We start from the raw sequence: 20853 nt of genomic DNA on the forward strand, positions 1-20853 counted from the left end.
ACAATGGTTGAGTTTTAAGAAGTAGAGTGTCTGACCTTTTATCTGAGTGTTCAAACCATTTGCACCAGGTGGTTACCCATTACCTGTTATGTCCATTCTCACCCAGCATGACTTTATAGGCGAGAGCACAACAGCCTCCTGGGGTTTCCAGCGCTACACATCTTTGCAAGCGCAGGTTGCCACATCTTTCTTATTCAGAGTGCTTGGTGGGCGAACTGTGAGGTTCCTTTGTTACCACATAGCAGCTGCTCAATAAATACTGACCCAATAGATCAATACATAGTGCTGCTGTTATTGAAGTATCAACTCCCCCCACTCCTGCTCCATATGTTACTTAGTCAGTTCCCCTTAGACTGAAAAGTGGGTTCTGTCATCCATTCTGGGGGTGGCATCAAGCTCTCACCATGAAAGACACCCTCTGCACAGTCTTTCACACCCTCACATATTCATTACCAGCAGGCATTTGACCTCGCCGCCAGTACTGATGCTGTTACTTTTCTTCATCTAGTTCATGCACGTGAAAATGAGGTTGTTCCGTTGATCATTCAGGCCAGCAAAGGCACCCGCATAGTGAGCCTACCTCGGAAAGCAGTAAGGGTTCCAAGACGGGTTTCTCTTGAACCACTTGTGGCACGTGAATCAGCTGCATGCTTTCTAGATAGTGCTGGTGCTGGCGTTTCCAGTCCAGGCTGTCATACATCAGACAGGCGACATTTTCAAAAATCAAGGTACCCAATTCCATCTACAAATACAAGACCCGGAAGTCAGTCAGTGATTTCAGACTGGTGACATCAGATTTCTATTTTCTGTGTCTTCTAGCATCACCTCCTCCAACCCATTGCCCATCCAGCTTGGTGACCTCGTTGTGGCCTCAGTGGCCCCGTCTTGTGCACTCTGGGTTGTTCTGCCACCTGTGGAGGGCCAATGGGTGCCTTGGACACTGTTGTTGTTGTGAGGTGCTGTCAAGTCGATTGTGACTCAGAGTGACCCCCCATGACAGCGAAGAACTGCCCTGTACAATGTCTTCTCCTAGAATCTTTATGGAAGCAGATCAGCGGGCCTGGTGCCTATGGAACAACTTGACAGGCTACGTTTGCCTAAGAGTCTATGAGCCTGAATCATGCTCGGCTAAGTAAATATTATCCTATTAATTCATTTCAGCGTTATAACCTACATTTTTTGGTATCTCAGATCTTAAAATAACATGCTTTATAGCGAGACCGGTAATTTTGATGCCCTCAGTGAAAGACAACCTGTGGATGACTCTTGCTATACACGAATGACAATGAAAACCACCTGCTCAGCTCTGTGTATCTTCTACCCAGGTATGCTTCAGCATGTATAATCAATATTCTCCCTTTCCCTCCCTCCCACCCTCTTTCCTTTCAGCTGCGTCACCTCTAGGGAAAAACACTAGGAAATCCTGGTAGATTACTGTCTCTTTAATACCTGGCAATTTTATGAGCTGGCAAGCAAATTATACATTCGATTTCTGTATTACCTGGGCCTTTCCCCCAATCCTCCCCCGCCACCCCCAGAAGCAGGAAAGCTATGTGCTCACTGGGTCTGCCTGTTTGAACGCAAAGAAGGATTAAACAGCTTATCCCTGTCTGAGTTACAGGCACGATATAGTGAGATAGCTTCTATGGGGCCAATGAATCACAGTCTGGCACGGCTCCAGTGAAGCACACAGCTCTGCCTATCATCAGAGAACACTTGTTAGTCTGGGCTTTGCGTGCCCCCTTCAATACTGAGGGCGCTTCAACCTTGCATCCCTTGCCCCAAATCTGGCATCTCGATGTTTTTAATTTTGTTATTTGTATTCATGTGCAATACTCTAAAGCTTCTGCCAAATGATCTCTTAGCTTAACCTTGTTAATTCACTTTTAAAACAAACAGCAAATCACGGGCTCAAAGCCGGCAGATTATTTCAGCAACCGAGGCCTTTACTTGAGACGTTGCAGATGTCTCACACAAGCAGTTAGCACTTCTTGATGGGCGTTTATTTGAAGTAAAGCTTTCGTTACCTTGGTTCAACAGAAATACAGTCTGCTTATTTGCAGCCAAGGTTCCCAATGCTTTCCTCTGACTGCTTGGCTGACTCTGCTTTGGATGGAAGGCCATTATCAATGTACAGATCTAGCTGAGCGTGTGACAGGCACAAAAGTTCACCTCACTTGATGTTAATGGGAAGCAAGGCATTCGCCACTTTTACAACACCTCCTTGGACTACCTCTGAGAGAAGAGGATTAATCACCTGTTTATTAAGCGATCCCAAGTTCAACTTGATCTTTGATCTTAAATAGTAAATATACAGTGGGCTTTTCTTCTGGATTGCAACCCAATTACCTAACCATCTTCCAGGTTTTCCTTAGCCATTGTGCTCTATGCCAGGTTCTTCACACAAAGCTCGGCTCGCTCATGGAGGCATGCTCTCACCCCAAAGGCCACTGCAGTCGGGCCTGAAGAAGATGGTTCAATGAATGCTTAACCTCAAGACGGGACCCTCGGGGCAGCTCATGCCTAAGTGGCTCTAAGACTTAGAGGGCTGAATCTTTTCATTGCTGACAGTTTACCTTCATGTTCGCACTATACACACCTCCTACCTTCATCTTCCGGTTCTGAAGACAGGAAGATGTCACTTTAGCCAGTACTTGTCTACTTAGCCGATAATATCAACGTAGTATAGGTTTTCCGCAATTTAGTTGCCTCCTGGTTTATACACATAAAATAGAGCCACTCTCGCTGTCTCTGAAAATGGCATGGTTAAAATCTTCTAGTGGACAGAAACTTGTGGTCACTGGACTAGGCAGCAGGACGGGAGGATTGGAACTGGCTCTTTTGAAGTTGTGATTAGATGCTGCTATTCATGGACACGTCCTGGGGAGTGGACTCTACCTTGGCTTCAGCACACTGTTCTCTCTGGCCAAGCTCTGCCTGGAGACGGGACGAGCCATAGAGAAAGGAGCCCTAACTAGAGCAGGAGCAGGAGGTACTTCATTTTAGGCTGCCCTAAAAAAATTAAAAACACACTCACTGTCATCAAATGGCCTCCAACTCACAGTAACCCTAGAGGACAGAGTAGAACATAGTGACACTGTAGGACAGAGAGTTGACAAGACTATAAATCTTTTGTGCGTGTATACATTCTTTTGTTATTGTTTATTAACTTTAATTGGAATGTCATTCATATATCATACAAATCAATTGGGAAATCATATTAAGAAGAATTGTGTATTCATCACCACAATCAATTTCAGAACATTTTCTTCTTTTTTGTACTCATTGTTGTTAGGCCCCATTTCCTCCCAACCTCCCTGTCATGTCCCTGGGTAATTATTAATCAGTTCCCTGTCATTCTAGATTTATGCATCCTGGATTTCATATAACCCAAAAGACAAAATCAAGAGACACACATAAAAGACCCAACAAAGATGACAAAAGAAAACAAAGAAAAATCTCAATTGAAAAGAAAGCATAAAACATTTAAAAATTTGAACAAATTTAAAATGGGTCAGAAGGGAGCTCATGAGGTGTTAGATACTAAGCTAACTCGTCAGTCACAGTTTACTTTATAATGCTCTCTGACTGAGAGCAAAGCTAGTCGCCTCTCCACGCTGTCATCAGAGGTGGAATCCCCGGGGGCCCTGCAAATGGATTTGGGGCATCACTGTCATCCATAGCCTTCTGCAAGCTGGATGTTGAGAATACAGCTCTGACACGGCTGGATGTTGAGAATAAAGCTATGACACGGTTTCATCTCAAGATTTGGATTTCATTATTTGTAATACTTGGATCACACAAGCTGGTTTGTTTCCATGCGGACACCTAACTTAATTGGCTGTTCATTTTAAGACAAGCCTTTTGGCCCCAGACGCAAGTCTTTTTGATAGCTGAGCACCATCTTATTTCTCACCACATATTACTATAACACCCATATCTTCATTGATCGTTTCATGAAGGTGAACACAGAGTAGGGCTAGGTTCTTAAATTAGGGATTGGATTAAGTGTGAGCCCAGAGTCTATTCATATATATCTATGGTTTGTTTATATCTCTGGTTCACTTTAGAGATAGCATTATCATTTTATTGGAGAACAATATAAATCATCCCCATGGGCCATAAAAAAATTCTACTTATAGTATCAGTCATTTAGTCAGTAGTATAGAATTTAGAAAATTGTTGAGAAAAGGAAATTATACATGTATAGGTTAATGTTTTAGACCAACTATGTGAATCATTGATTTAAGTGACTGAACGTTCTTTACACAAACAGTGAAGTCTGGGAGGTATGACAAAACTCTCAATAACTTTCACTCATAAAGGGACAAGTGTGCCTGCCCAAGACTATAAATCTTTACAGGAATAGAACATCTTATATTTCTTGCATGGAGCAGCTGGTGGATTCAAACTGCTGATCTTTCAGTAAGTAGGCCAATGCATGACCCACTATCCTAGCCGGGCTCCTAGTGAGGTAACCTTGGAAAACTACTTTTGTTATCATTTCTGAATTATGGTTCAGGCATTATATGTCTGGAATCTCCCAAAGTCTAGAGGGAAAAAAAAATCACAATTCCTCGATAGGCTATGCAGCTAGGCCTTGACCCAACTTGCATTCTCTGAAACACAAATTTGTGGCGGGTTTCATGTAGGCATAGAATTTTTTGTGTTTGAGAGACAAACAAATTGAATTTGAAACTAGGTTTCAAAATCCCAAGGAAATAGTCTCTTCCTCAAGCATGTATCTCACATTTGTTGAATACAATCTAGAATTCCATAAAATAGGATGGAAGAGTTTGGGGACAGTGGAACACACTGACGCAACGCAAAATGCCTTAGTAAATGGCAGGTTAGTGTTGATTCTTTTCTGAGATCAGCTGGGGGCCGAGGTGTGAAAGACAAAGCAGGGATGCTGAACATTGGCAGATGGACTCAGAAGAAGCAAAGCCAAGGGAGGATGGGCTCACAGCGTTTGCTCAGAACCAGCTCTCTCTTCAGCCCCAGGTTTCCTATGCTCCGCTTCGTTTCCCACAAATAGCACCAGGCTATTATTCATCCTTGCTATTGACAGGATATCAGACTTAAGTGTTCTGCTTGTATACACGGACATGGAATGCCTATGTTGGAAGTCTTAACCACACAACCTAACCTATCCGTTGCTCTTTGCTACTTCATCAAATCCTGTTCATTCCTTAGGGTTCAAATTTGGACCTCCTTCCTCAATGCTTCCCCGACGCATCCAGTCCATATCCAGCTTGAGGTCAGAATCAGGGTCTCTTAAAGTCAATTGTGGCCATGCCCCAGCTGTGACCATGGAAGCTCTACCTTTGGCTCAGAAATTGATCCAAACTTTGATCTCAACCTCCTCTTGGACCATCACCTTTTCTTTTAAATCAGCACTCACAGTCGCTGGGTAGAGCCACCCCTCCATGTCCTCCAGTAAACGTGCTATGAGGGCTGATGTGGTCTTTCTCCAACGCTTGCCTTCAGTTTAGCTCCCTTGGGCTGCGTACATGCCCCCATGGGAAATTCAACACCTTGACCTTCAGTTCTTTTAGACAAGAGAATCGATCAGAAGGGGAACTGAGAGGTTTTCTGTAACAGAGGGATGCCAGAAACGGCTACATCTGTGCTAAGCTGTCACTTGACCTTGTTAAATTTTTTTTCCCAGAGAGCTCCATGTATCAGGCATTTGCCATTTTTTAAAGTTTCCAATTTCTTCTTTCCCTGAATTAATATGAAACTTAAATATAGCTTTATATAACCGAGCACCTAGTTGTATTCCACCTGGACTGTTGCTCTTCTGATTCATGGTTTCAGTCTTGTCACTCTGCAAGCTCTTCAATAGCAGGGACCAGCAAATGCTCTCAGGAAAAGCCTGCTGATTAATGAGCTGTGGTCAAGTCATTTTATTAGGCTATATCTTATTGCCTAAATACAGAAAAAGAGATGATTCTGACAATAAAATGGAGGCCTAGAAAATGCTATTAACTGATGTACATATTTGCATATATAAAGGCAGATATGTACAGCTCATTATTTGCACCATTAATATATTATGCATTAAGACCTAAATACTACTAGAACACTGTGCAGATACGACACAAATCCATGTGCTATTAATAATAGAATTACCATCCTATTAATAACAGAATTCTGCGTAAATCTGCCTCAGCATCTATATCTTTCATTAATAATGGATTTATTCTTGTTGTCATTGAAATGTGCACAGAAAAACATACACCAATTCAACAAATTTTGCATGTACAGTCCAGAGACACTGATTTCATTTTTCAAGGTGTACAACCATTCTATCCTCCTTTTCCAAACAATTCCTCTACCATTAGCGTAACCTCAATGGAGCCTAAGCTTCTTAGATTTGATATTGAACAAGCATACTACTTAATGTTCATCTTCCCCTCATTCTTTGTCATTAGTTCATAGTGTAACAGCTAAAGAAACAGGCTCTAATCCTCACTGGGCATCCAATGCTATCTTTGTTCTGAAGCTAAAAGAGCCTCCATGAAGATAAAAAAAAATAGTAGGTGTCCACAATAAGAAAAAACAAAGAAACCAAACAATAAACACCCAAACACATAACCATTGAGTGAATTATAACTAATACCAGCCTTATAGGATAGATTAGAACTGAGACATAAGGTTTCCAAAGCTGTAATCGTTACAGAGCCACACCTTTCTCCCATAGAGCAACTGGCAGGTTCAAAGTGGTGAATACTTCACCACCGCATTACCAAGGATCCTTTGTCCATAGTTTGTAATCAAAAGTACCTGTGGATTGAGTGACTGTGGTAAGTAGAACCCAGGTATCCCATCCTCTTGCAGTAACGTGTGTACTAACCATCATCTCGTTGTCTGCCCAGTCGGAAGGAAAGTTCCCTTCTTTGACCATGTATTCGAGCCGAGCCACATCAAAGAGATTTGTTTCAGGTTTATCGTTATTCAGGATTGGATCCAAGTACTTCCAAAAGCTTTCCAGTTCTTTCATGGCTTTCTCTTTCTTCTGTTTTTCAGCTTGTACATCTGACAAGAGCAAAACAGTTATACTACAAAATGAGAGGGTGAATTTAGATATTTCTGTTGTATGTACATGTAGCAAGTCACACACATTGCAAAATGTCCATACAATCCCCCAAAATGCAAATAAAGAGATGTGATTTGAGGACACTTTTGGAATGGGACTATACAATTATGCAATTGGAGAGTTTTATTTCTGAAATGGATTTTAAACATATGCTTGCTTTGTCCCTTAGTTTTATATTTGAGGCCCCCCAAAATGACAGGATCACATGATTTGAGACCTCCAGTTATTGACTATTCCACCATCCTTAAGTGGTATTGATAGGACATTCGATCAGCTCATCTGCCATGTCGCTTTTGTGCACCTCAGCATCCACTTCTTGTATAACTGGTCGGAAGTTCAGTTTATCCAAGTCTCCTTCTCAAGTGGCTCAGAACAGACTAAATCAACCATTTCTGTCTCAGTTAACTTCTGGTAACATTAAAATAATGACAGGTGTCTCTAGGCATTTGTGCTATGATTGTAAAATGATAACAGATTTCTATAAAATTCCATGAGAAAATTTTCCTGAAGTATTTATGGTCATTACATGCCAAGATCGCATTATTCTTCTATAGAGTCTTTTTTAAAATGTATTTTTTTGTTTCTCTGTATTAAATATTTTCTAGAATGTCTATGCTTAGAACTTAGGCAGCATATTCTCAGTGACTTCAATAATCAATTATTTTACATTTTTACTCTCCTTTGAGGTAGTTGGGAATAGGCTGAGTTTGAATCCAAAACCTTTTACATAATCACTGCCCCAAGGCTGCGATTCCTTTTTGGTGAAAGGAAATAATAAAGCATAGTTCCAAGGGTTGTGGAAATTACACAGATCAATGTACTTAAAGTCCTTAGGACTGAGCCTAGTACTGAGGCGTGTGTCCAATAAATGACACCTGTTATTAGTATCAAGGACTGCAGCTGCTAACTTTGCACAGAAATTTAAAAAATGCATTGCTATAGAAATTTGGATGTGGCTGTGTAGGTCACATAGCACCATGCAGATGACATAATTAATAAGTAAGAATAAAACTGGCAGTACACAGCTGACAAAGTTTGGACTTCAAGTTTGAACACGTCTACACTGACTTCCTGAAGTACATCGCCACAATGTCTTCCCTGCTCACAAAGACAGTGCAGCACAATTCCCTCAAATAGAGACCCTGGGTCCCCACAGGGCTGAATGATAGCAAGGTCAGAACGTAACCCCTCGACTTCCTAGTTTAAGACCAGGAAGAGAAATTCTTCTCTTGGCTTTGCCCAGATCAGCCTGCCTCAGAGCAGGTCAAGAATCCGCGGCTCTGACCTCTTTTGGGGTCGTTTGGTTCCTGTAGCTTCTGAAAAAGCAGATTAGCTACAGTTGATCCTTTCACCCCATGCTCTAGGTAAACGTTACAGATGGAATGTTTCTGAGAAAGGCGGCTGATAAGCAAGTCTTCTGACTCAAAGTGTATGTTCGCTGTGGCTACACAGGGATATGCCGCACAGTGTATGACTTTAGTTTGCAAAATTTACAACACTTGGCTAGTACACGCAGAATAGAGAGTGAATCAAAGTCTTGAAAGGATTTAATAATGCACGGATTGTACAACTCTGTTTTGGACAGAAAACAGTATCTGTAGTTTAAGGACAGTGGTGACATTAAAGGGTTCGGCTTTAGAACAGTAAGTTATGTAGCAGATCGCATACCTTCTGGCTGAAGAAAAGCTTCCTGCTGTTGGCTAACTGCTGCCAGGTGTGCTTGCAGAGGTTCGTAATTCTCTGAAGATATTTTAATCACGCTGCTTATGGGAACGCCAAGCTCCGTCATAATCGCTAGTAGTTGAGGATTGTTGAAGCCCACAACTACAATGTAATGCTGGGCACCATCATCTGGCTCATCGTCTGCTCAAAACACCATAAAGAAGAGCAGCCATCATTTCAAAGGAGAACAGGTTGCACGCAGCCAGTTCAATAGCTACACGCATCATGCATGCAGGTATTGGCCCTCTGGCTTGCCCAAAGCCGTCCCGGTGGCTGGGATGCAGTCATCTTGACTGCTTTTCATTACCGCCTTTCCAGTGCGAAGGCTGGGCTATTGTACCAAATATTACATCAGTTCTGCAAATGAAATGTAGATGCAATAGGAGGACCAACACACACCGGGCCTGCAGTCGAGGCGAATGTGTGCTTGCGTCTGTCAGAGTTTAGGCTGCAAGGTTGTTGGGGTTTTTCTTCCTAATTTTTTTTGAGCAACATCTGGATTTATTCCCGCATTACAAGTACCTGAAGCTTTGTGGTATTTTATAAGTAGAGGTGTTTACAGGAGGGGAAATATTGAAAATGAACACATTCTCCACAGAAGGGTTGTGTGCATTTATGTCAATAGATGGGGGTGCTGAGTATAGATTATATAACCCAGCCTTTATTGCACTACCTTCAAAAATCTATTCTGTGGACTTGCCTAAAAACAAAAATAAATTTGATCCTGTTTTCCCCTGGTTACTTTGTTTTATTAATATGAGTTTATGAACATGAGTTTAACTTAAAATGTGGAGTTTAGGAGATAAGAATAAGGTTAGTTGTGGTTATACTTCAACACTGATCGCACACAAGAATGTCATATTTCACAACCACCTGTTAATATCATTTTATAAATAGTGCATCAGAGGCACACAGTTTTAGTGCTTTGTCTTCTATTACTAAAGAATTCAGGGTTGGTATGACCCATGGAATCCAGAATGTAATTGTGCATAAGTCTAGTGGGCAGAGATATGTGAAATAATTAAATTGGAAGGGATGAGATTCACCTCCCTCCATATGATGCAAACACAATGCAAATAGTATCAGATAACTCCATCTGAGGTCAAGGGAGGCAGGCAATGGAATACTTAAAGCTACCTAGATTACAACTCAATATAGAGAAGACCAAAATCCTCACAACTGGACCACTGGATAACATCATGATAAATGGAGAAAAGATTGAAGTTGTCATGGATTTTGCCTTGATGGGATTCATAACCCATGCTCATAGAAGCAGCAGTCTAGTGATCAAAAGATATGTTGCACTGGGTAAATTTGCTGCACAAGACCTTCTTTAGAGTGTTGAAAAGCAAGGATGTTACTTTTTGGACTAAGGTGTGCCTGACCCAAGCCATGGGCATCTCCATTGTATCATATGCATGTGAAAGTTGGGGCTTGAATAAAGAAGACCAAAGAAGAATTGAATCATTTGAATTTTGGTGCTGGCGAAGAAGTTTGAAAGTACTCTGGAGTGCTAAAAGGAAAAACCAATCTGTGCTGGAAGAAGTAAGGTCAGAGTTCGAGGCAAGGATGGTGAGACTTTGCCTCACATACTTTGCACATATTGTCCGGAGAGACCAGTCCCTGGAGAAGAACATCATGCTTGCTAAAGCAGAGGGGCAGCCAAACAGACGAAGGCTTTCCAGGAGATGGACGGACACTGTGACTGCAACAAGGGGCTCAAGCACAGGAACAACTATGAGGATGACACAGGCTTGGGCAGCGTTTTTGTTCTGCTGTGTGTGGGGTCGCTATGGGTCAGGACCAACTTGAGGGCAGCTAGAACAACAAGGGCAACATAGGGCGAATAATTTTTATCTCAATAACCTGAAAAGAAAAAAATCTAGATGCTCTCTGTGAGACAAATTGATGGTAGCAGAATATGGATTCGGGAAGCTATTTGTTCTGCACGAGTCACATATGAGTTGGCCGGACTTTATTACACTGACTCTGTATTTCTTTCAGGACAATTATCACTTTGCTTTGCAATTACACATTCAAGCTCTTTATGTCTCTAACAAAATACTACATGCTGGGGGCACGATAGCCTTGCTATTTCACCCCTTACTTGGACAATGGGGAAGTGTCTAGCAAGGCACATGCTAAAATAAATATTTGCTGAAAGCATGAATGAATTGCTGGTAGAAATATTTTTCTATTAGGGTGTCATGTGAAGTAAGAGATTTATGGATTTATATAGAGTGAAAAGGCTGGGAAAGATTAAGTACAGTTATTGGAATGGTTTCTCAGGTTACGACTTAGGTTGTAAAGCAAGAAATTAAAGGTAAGCACCACAAGACGAGTCTCACTGACCAATGTAACGCTTGGTGTCATCTTCTTCTCCCCTTCGCTTTAACTCTGTGGTCTTTTTCACTGTTGTACTTGCCTCAGGCTGATCCTTCCCCTTTCCTCCTCCTCCTCCTGCTCCTGCTCCTGCTCCTCCTCCTCCTCCTCCTCCTTTGGCTACCTTGGCATTGGGGGCCTTCTTCTCCTTGGGAGATTTTCCTTTTCCCTTATCCTTTTCAGACTTAAACCTGTCTTCCACCACCTGGAAAGAGAACATAAAAATAAAGGAGAAAATTCTTAAACAATTTTTTTCTCTCTCTAGAAGTTGAATTTGTTTCTGTAGTTTTGTCAACCGGTGGCTTCTTCCTTAGTTTCCATTCATTCGTGATCCAGACCAGGACAGGGGAGATCTCCTTTCGAGCCTGAATTGTGATAAGTGTACGGTTGCACATAAAAACCGGAAGTGTGGGGGCCAGGAGTTTGTTTACAGAGAGCTTTCTGGAAGAGGAGTCCTCCTCCGGGAGAGTGCAGCGTGGTCCGATCCATCAGTCCCGTTGTCTGGTGGCAGGGGAAGGGGAGAGGGTGACGCTGAGCACTTGGTGAGGGCAGGAACCGAGTTTTGTCTTTGGCTCTTGCCCCACGATCATGTTAAACCTTCATTTGGGGTTCAGTGATTCGTCTCTTCACATTGCCCTTGAGTAAGCCCAGCCAGGCCTCCTACTTATGTGCAGTATTTTATAATGTAATTAGGCTTTCAGTTAATTTATTTAAAACACAAATAGTTTGCGCTTATTGAAATAATTTGGCAGTAATCAGAAGGCGGTCATCCAGAAGATCTAGAATATGCTCATATTGTTACTTTTTCCATACTCAGCAAAATTGGAAACAAATCAAACTTTAAGAAAGAACTGCAGCAGAATTTAAAACCTGCTTATTTCCCTCAAATCTAAGTTTCAGAGACGGTGATCTAAAACACGGAGGGCAGAGTGGAAGAACTATTGCTTTGACGACCAGCTAACACATTTGGATGCTGATGCCTGGAGAATCAGTTTCTGCTTTGGCACCAGAGACTGTCACTGGTGAGCATGCACTCTCCACCTGTGCCAAATCCCGCTGCTCTCAGGGGGATGGTCTTGCCTTCATCCCCTGTTCCTCAATGGCATGAACAGAGTTGGAGGTGCCACTCGGAGTCTTGGGGGTGGACGCAGGTACAGGCGCATGGAAGGGCATCACCAGTGCTAGAAAATAAAAAGCTGCTCAGCCACGCTGACAGCGAAGATACAAAGAATGCATCCCTGGGTTGGAAGTCCAGATTAAGGACTAGGATATACAAGATGCATGGAAAAGGAGCCGATGATGAGGATCTACATGTGGCCTCCTCCCTGGGAGGCGGACAACAGAAAAGAGGGTGAAGGGAGACATCAGACAGAGCAAACTATGACAAAATAATAATTTATAAATGATCGATGGTTCATGAGGGAGGGGGTAGTGGTGAAGGAGGGGGAAAAACGAGGAGCTGATGCCAGGGGCTTAAGTGGAGAGCAAATGTTTTGAGAATGATGAGGGCAATGAATGTACAAATGAGCTTTGCACAACTGCTGTATGTATGGATTGTGGTGAGTTGTATGAGCCCCTAATGAAATGATTTTTAAAAAAGAAAGAAAAGGAAGGAGGATATTGTCAAAATCAAGCTTGCCAAACTCCCCCAATTATAAACGAGTAATCTCAATCTCACAAAATCAGAGAAAATAGGCGCTTGAAATGTATGAGGTATCAGTATTAATTGATCCACCCATTCATTCAGTGGCTATTTCTCTAAGCTTCAGTGTTGTGCGTGATTTCCTCACTGGCAGAAAGGAACATCAGCAGAGGCTGGAGGTGTCAACCTAAGGGTGGAGGCAGGAAGGAGCACGCACAGTAAGGTGCAATACTACGAAAAGGCCCAGCATCTCACTCTGTTCTGGGTTTAAGTTAACACATAATGCAGGTCTGAGACCTGTCCCCTAGAGTGTAAGAGAAGAAGCTAGGAGGAAAGATAAAAATCACATATGCAAAAAATATAATTACAAAGGTGAGTGAATATGAGAAAGGATAAGATACACTGTTAAAAGGAGACCTCCCTAGATAGGTTGGTGAGGGAAAGTCTCTCCGAGAAGGTTATATTTGAGGGAAAACCTGAAACATGAGTAGTCGTCCATGTGAGGAGCAGGGAAATAGTGAGGCATATGCAAAGGCCCTGAGGCAGCGAGGAGCTTGGTGTGTGTGTAAGGAATTCAAAGGACACAAGGGCCGGAGGATAAAAACGGGCAAGAGAGTGATGGAACAAGAGGTTGCCAGGTCACACAGGAGTTAGAAGTGGAGGAAACAAGTTTATAATTCATTGAAAATGCAATAAGAAAGCTTTACAGGGGTTTAAGTAACGTGTATGTGCAGGGGAGAAGGGTGAGAGAGAAGAGAAGCACCTAGCAAATGTACAGATAATAGCTCATAGAGAGTCAGACGAAGGTGTTGGCAGAGTGCAGAAAAATGGAAGGATTAAGATCATTTTGGTTGTTGAAACTGCAGGAATGGCTGAAAGATTAAACATAAGAAATGAATTAAAGAAGCAATATCAAAGATAATGCCCTGGAATAGATTAGTTTGAGCAATTGGGTAATTGATGAAGCCACTTAGGGAGATAAATGGAAATAAGTAGGTGGAGTGTTAGGAGTTGTCTTGTTAAATTTGGGATGCTCAAGGTGGCAGTTAAATTAAGCCAGCGTTCTCTTCTTTGAAGATACACATAGCAGAATTCAGATGCTGATAAAATAGAACTTTAATTAGTTTCATGCAAAGAGAAGTACTCACCTTAGGGAGCATTCTTGAGAAATATAAGAACTGAGCTTGGGAGCAAGTGCTAGGAAAACCAATGTTTACCAACTGGGTAGAGGAGGAGGTTGCAGGCAGAGAGCCAGGAGAGGCCAAAAAAGTAGGGTAGGGTGTAAAGTCAGAACTGGGGAATGAAAAGGGCACAACGACAAGATTGAAAGCTGTAGGTAACAAGGCCCCAAACGCTTGAGGTTGAGTGTAAGAGAAGAAGCTAGTCTGAGAGGAGTGCATGGGAGAATGGTGCTTAGTAACTGAGCGTGATTGTGTGGACAACTGTTCTGAGAAATTTGCCTATGAAAGGGAAGCAGGGATCTCAGTTGTCCAGAGGACATGGTGTAAGGTTAAGGTCTGTCTATGGAGGTAAATTGAGGCTGTGTTGCTGTTCTGAGGCTGAAGGAACTATCTGATGGAGACTCTGAAGGCTGGGAGAGAGTACGGTCATTGAGGAGGCAAGGTGGTAAAACATCAAGAGTATACATTGGTGACTGGTCTCTGATAAGAGGAAAGGCATGTTCTCAGTTTAATAAGAGCAAGGAGAGAATGTGTGGCTGGTGGCAGATGCAACACAAGGAGAGACCTTTATGATGAGGGGAAAGAATTTATAATTTCTCAAGTGACTCTGAGAGGCAAAACCATCCACTGAGAATGGCGGGGTATGAGGTAGAAGATTTGAATAAAGAAAATAGTGTAGCTTCATTTCAGAAAGTGGAGAAACAAGCATACTATAGAAATATGGAAGGACTCTGCCAGTGTTGACAGCTTATTGGAAACTCTGAGATTATGAATTTTAAAATAAAACAAGTCTGCCTAGTGAATTCCTCCAGCTATGTTTAGCAGCTAGGTACAGACATGAAAGTTGTGGATCAGTAAGTCCATAAGGGGAGGGGATTTGTCAAATCATTATGTTGGAACAAGCGGAGAATGAGGGAGTAGAGAGTTTCACAGGGATAGCCAGAATGACATAGACCATGGTCAGGTCCCAGGAGGGGACGGGGCAGTGAGGAGTGGGGTCCATACATATAATGTTATGGTGTGGTTGAACATCGTTTGTGGGGGGGAATCCTGGATCATTAGGGGAAGGTAAGGAGGAAACATTGCCAAGGTTAGAGGAAGGGCCATCTCAAAATTTTGGAGCTAGTGGGGGCTTTAGTTTCAGGGTGTGACCATGTTAATGAATGTCTGAGATGGAGCGAAAGAACTGACCATTAGGAAGCTAGAGACTAGTAAACAGACGATGACCCAGCTACTAAAAGCAACACAACCCCCAACAGCACAAGGAGTCAGAAAGGCAGAGAATGGCTGTGCTCATTCAGAACTGTCCAGAGCAGAGGATGTCCTCACTGGCAGATGGGAATATCCGGGCAAGCCAGGGGCATATGCCTGTGATCCAGTCACTGTATCAGGCTACCAGAGCAGCAAACCATGGAACCGACATCCACAGCTTAGTCTTGAATCTCTCTACATAACTTTTTGACAATTTGACTTTCTTTGTACACAAGGCCAGCAGTTCAAACCCACCACTGGCTCCATGGCAGAAAGATGAGGCTTTCTGCTTCTGAAAAGATCCACAGTCTTGACAACCGACAAGGGAAGTTCTACTCTGTTCTGTAGGGCACCTGTGAGTCAGAATCGACTCAATAGTAGTGAGTGATATACAACTTGCCTATGGGGAGAAAACATTAACTATGACAAATGTGTCAGTCATGTAAAATTGGTGGTAAGAGCCGCAGTAGTGAACTAGCAAATGGCTATTCTAATCATCATTGTTGTGATTACCATCCATATCATCATCATTAAGGTTTCTACTTAATGGGCTCATACTCTATCTCATGAAGACATCACAACAACTACAAATAATAGCACATGCCCTCATTTTTCAGATGGGGAAACAGAGAATTACCTAGGGCAGGTAACTGTTAAATGCCCAAACTCCCACACCCATAGAGGAGATTCCAACTCTTATACGCTATAGGACAGAGTGGAACCGCTCCTAAGGGATTCTGAGACTGTAAATCTTTATGACATCAACTAGCCTCATCTTTAATGGAACCGCTCCTAAGGGATTCTGAGACTGTAAATCTTTATGACATCAACTAGCCTCATCTTTCTCTTACAGAGTCACTGGTGGGTTTGAACCAATAAACTTTTTGTGAGCAGCTTAATGCTTAATTTACTGTGCCACCAGGGTTCCTTAATTTCAAAATCAGAAAGTGGCAAAGCCAGTCCATGATCTTTGAAAATGGATCCATAAAGAAAATCAGTGATCTGAACCCCAGCAGCTTACAGTCACCGGCAAGACACGTACTGGGCACTCTAACAGCTGTGATTTACATCATGTCAAATTCACTAAAGTGAAACACACCCTATGAAGCTAGGACCACTAGCCTTGCCAAGACAAATTCCAAGTTTGCCTCAAAATTCACAAGTAGGATCCACAACTTCAATCTAAGGATGATCTTTTGAACTACAAAGAAAAAAAAAGATTTTAATTTAAATTATTCTAAAGTTTCTCAGCAAGAATAAGAACTTATTCAGGTACACACGCATCGATGTATTCCATCGGTCACTCTACAGATATTTGTGGAAAATACTATCTTTATATATGTAAATGTACATGTTATAATATGTAGCATCTATCATAAATTTGGTAAAACCACAAGAGGGCCAGCTTTATCTTACATACTTACTGAGACATGATAATGAAAATCTGTACAGCCACATGATTCTCATCTTTTTGGAGCTCTTTGTAAAGGTTCAAGTTCAGTAAGTTCAAGAACTCCGAGTCCTTTGTCCTGTGTGACTTCTAGAGATCCCAGAGAGATGAGCGCTGTCCGCAACCCAAGTTTCAAGGTAAATTGCAAATTTCTAGCAGCAGAGATTAGCTCTTCAGTACAATAAATGTTTTCTAGACATTGTCTTCTTGAACGTGTCTCACAAAATAACCTGTATTTGAGATGGTCAACTGAATCCCTAGCGTATACATTAAGGCAGCTATCCAGTTTTCTTTAAGACACAGAGCAAAGGTAGAGTTTTAGTATAAATCTGACTCAACCTAACACTTACCTTTATTTCTATGGTTTGCCTGCTAGTCTGTCCTAGATGATCTCCCAACTTCGACACCAGTTTATGTCTTTTATTCTGATTTTTGTTTCTAGTGGTGAAATCATGCTTGCTTGTCACTCTCTTGTTTGTCCATAGTGCACCACTTCCCCCAGCTACACTTTCAACACTGTTCCTTTCTTGCTTTTGCAGTCCTTTAGGGGGTCAAATTTGGGATGCTGGAGGAGATGTTCTAAAACACTGGCTCTCAACCTTTCCAATGCCGTGACCCTTTAATACAGTTGATCATGTTGTGGTGACCTCCCAACCATAAAATTATTTTTGTTGCTACTTCATAACTGTAATTTTGCTCTTGTTATGAATCCGGCGGCCCCGGTGAAAGGGTCGGTCAACTCCCAAAGGTGTCACGACCCACAGGTTGAGAACCACTGTTCTAAATGAAGTTCTAGGCACATTGAAATGTTAACTACCACCGTCACAAATATGTTTTTAAAGAGAATCTTTATAAATCCTGCCTGAAGTAATGTTTTGTGATTATAAAAGTAATAATCATTGTTGGAAAAAGTTTCAAGCTATCTTTAAAAACTTCTACAAAATACTACAATTCCACTGCCCAGAGAAGTAGTGTGAAGAAGACAATGCATCTTACAAAGTATTTTTATGGATCATTTTTATATAATTGCTATTGTGACCTCTAATGGAGCCTACGGTCTCGAAAATTAAAACTTTTTCTTGAATTTATAAATACTTCAAATATATGGAAAATAAGAAACAATGATCTGAAACAAGCAACTAAGGACTAAACACTGAGATATTACTGATCTTGACACTTTTCTGCATGCTCTTTGATCTTCTTTCAGAAAAATCAAATGTTACCCAAAGCCCTTGCAGTTCGTTAAAGCTAATTTCTCAGCAAGTTATCATCGAGAATTATCTATGCACTCATACAGATAGCATACATTGACTCAGAATTAACTGGAGACTCAATGATAGAAATTATATGCTTCAGATCACTTAAGTTTTCAGTCAATACTATAAATATGGCAAAAGGATGGTTGCCTCATGTCTTATATTTCTGCTATAGAACTAGTGTATCTTCAGTCGGTAGAATTTCAGAAGTATTAGTATGTAAAGAATGTTGGGCAGAGAAATCAAATCACAGAAGAGAGAAGCAAACGGAAACACTTGGGTTCTCCAGATGTGGATCCCTGAACGTGTTCCTTCCCCTACTCATGATGGATGGAGTATATCGTGTGAATGTCCCCACTCCCTTGACCCTCAGTACCCTCAATACTGTGCCAGGAAAGTCCTTCCGGTTGTGGATAATGATTGGCTAGTTGTCCCTAGAATTCTATCTTGGGCCAGAGGTAAAACGTTTTTTTTTTTCAAGAAAGTCTCAACCACATTGCCATCTATTCTTTCTTTCCTTCACACCATTCTCCCATTGCCAACCATGGGTGTAGCCTTGAGATTGTGTGTGTGTGTGTGTGTGTGTGTGTGTGTGTGTGTGTGTCCCCAAATTAGCCAAATTAGCTCAGAATTCTACCAAGTCGACCTTCTCCTAAATCATTAACTAAACTTTTTACACCCAAAAGATCTCTATTCTTTCTTGCTTCTGCATAGCATAGCATGAGCGTTCCCATATTATGATCATCTGCTAAGATCCTAAAATAAAAACCCAAACAAACAAACTAAACAAGCATGACTTCTTGTCAGTTGAAGGCAAAAATCTGGGAGAGGTCCATTCAAAAGGTCTGCCTTTCCACCCTGTTTTGGGAACACATGTTCCCCAGAATATGAAAGACGGATTAAAAATGCTTGTCACTGAGTACACATGTACGTTCTTTAAAAAAAGCAGGGTGTAGAGCAGGCATCTGGATGCCTCCTCCTGCGAGGAAGATTTAGATAGGCAGAGATATTTCTTCTTTTACCTCTCTCCTCTGCCCCCTTTTTGAACATTTAATTGTGGTTTGAATGAAAATGTACAAAGCAATCCAAGTCCCATAAACATATCTTGTTTTGTACATTAGTTGCCCACTTGATGTATCATCACTCTGTCCACTTCCCCTCTGGAGCCTGCAATTCCACTGTCCTGTCTCTCTTGCCCTTTCCTGCTTTGCCACTTTGTCTTTGGGCACATGCTGCCCTTCGGTCTTGTATGGTTGATTGCTCTGAGGAGTATGTCCTTCATGGTTATGATTGTTTGGTCTACTGTTTGGTTGAAAGGTGGTTTCTGGGGATGGGGTTTCTCAACAAGTTAAATTACATGGCAGATGGGAGGTTTTTATCTGAACAGCAAAAACAACAAAAAAAGTGTTAGCATTTTACATTCACAGTTGAAAATCAAATGATAAGTCACAGTTACCTAGAATCAATCATCCTAAATCGTTCTCATTTTTGATGGGAAAATTTAAAAAAATCTCTATATCTAGAACAGTGCAGCCTATTTCATACTTCAAATTGTTTTTGACCCAATTTTACATCTAAATGACTTCTTGATGTCAAATTTCATATACAATTTATAGACACCCATTCTGCTATTCTCCCCAATGAGAGGAGGCAAATGGTAAAAAACCTGGGAAAACATGATAAATAAGAATACTTCAATTTTTCTTTTGGGTCATAAGGTCTCTACATATTACTGTAGAAAGTTTTGTCTCACATATGATCTCTCATAAGGTCATCATATTGATATTAGTAGGAATATAAGTAAGAAAACATGTTCATGGTGGGGAAGTGACTGAGAGCTTCATTGTTAAGTGGTGTCTGAGGAACTAAGTCTTCTGCATGCTAGTCTAAATCTCCTTCAAAATACCATTTTATCTCAGTAAAAAACCGATTCGTTAGTCCAAGATAGTGCAAGGCCAATAGATGGGCTACAAGGAAATATATGTGGTGAAGTAAAACGGGAAGGACTAGGTTAAACTTTAAACTGATTGTTATTCACAAAGTTCCGTCTTTAATACGCTCAGGTGTGCTGTATCTTTCCAAAAGGGGTGTATAAGGTACAATGATTCCCAAGTTCATTTCACCAGGAGACCAATTGTTGATTCACGGAGACCAGTTTTCATGCACTTTGGGAAACATAAACTTACTGGAGCACCTTTTGGGCCCCATGGATTTATTTTGATAAATTTATGATAAGAGCATGCTGCCCAAATATGGAAAATGCTGTGCATGCAAATTTTTCATGACTACATTGTTTATTATTAAAAACATTAAAATAACTTGTATGTCCAAGCATACAGGACTGGTTAAGGAAAATTATAGCAATCCATAGAATATCATATAACCAATAAATAATAATGATAGGTGTGTGTAGTATGGTAATGATTTAAAGTAATTTAGCTATATTTAAAATAAAAATTTTTTTACAATGATTATAGCAGGAAAAAAAGAAAACCAGAAAAAGAAACAGGAAGGAAGTGTACTGAACTATTAATATTGTCATAGAGTCATGACGTTATGCATGTTTGCTTTTTATTTTCTGGTACTCGCTCCCAACTCTGCATCCCTTCCCCTGACAGAAAAACGGAACCAACTCGTATTGAATTAGAAGTTGCCATGGTATAAAGAAAATGGGGTTTCTTGACTCAATGGCCCAGTATTAGAGCTCCCCAGAATGCCCTATGGTGCTGCACCGCCATCTGCAGGGCGTCATTCTGGATCCACAGGTGCCGCACGTGGCCAGGACTGCTGTGTGGTGGCGGTGGTGACGGAGGTGGGTCTACCTCCTGTCAGCTCTCAGTCTGGGACCGCCCAGTGGCTGTAGCACC

The 20853-nt window shown here is 41.5% G+C and overlaps 1 protein-coding gene across 1 annotated transcript in view; it reads right to left on the minus strand.

Moving 5' to 3' along the window:
• Positions 1-20853, minus strand: part of SPAG17 (sperm associated antigen 17) — a 243816-nt gene that overhangs the window by 133504 nt on the left and 89459 nt on the right. Inside the window, exons 5-8 of the mRNA XM_075540501.1 lie at positions 11177-11411; positions 8771-8965; positions 6860-7041; positions 581-742 (exon numbers count right to left, since the gene is read on the minus strand). Coding sequence (XP_075396616.1) covers positions 581-742; positions 6860-7041; positions 8771-8965; positions 11177-11411 — 774 coding nt within the window. The remainder of the gene's footprint in view (positions 1-580; positions 743-6859; positions 7042-8770; positions 8966-11176; positions 11412-20853) is intronic.

Source organism: Tenrec ecaudatus, chromosome 1 (assembly GCF_050624435.1).
Source record: "Tenrec ecaudatus isolate mTenEca1 chromosome 1, mTenEca1.hap1, whole genome shotgun sequence".
In the NCBI taxonomy this organism is placed as follows: domain Eukaryota; kingdom Metazoa; phylum Chordata; class Mammalia; order Afrosoricida; family Tenrecidae; genus Tenrec; species Tenrec ecaudatus.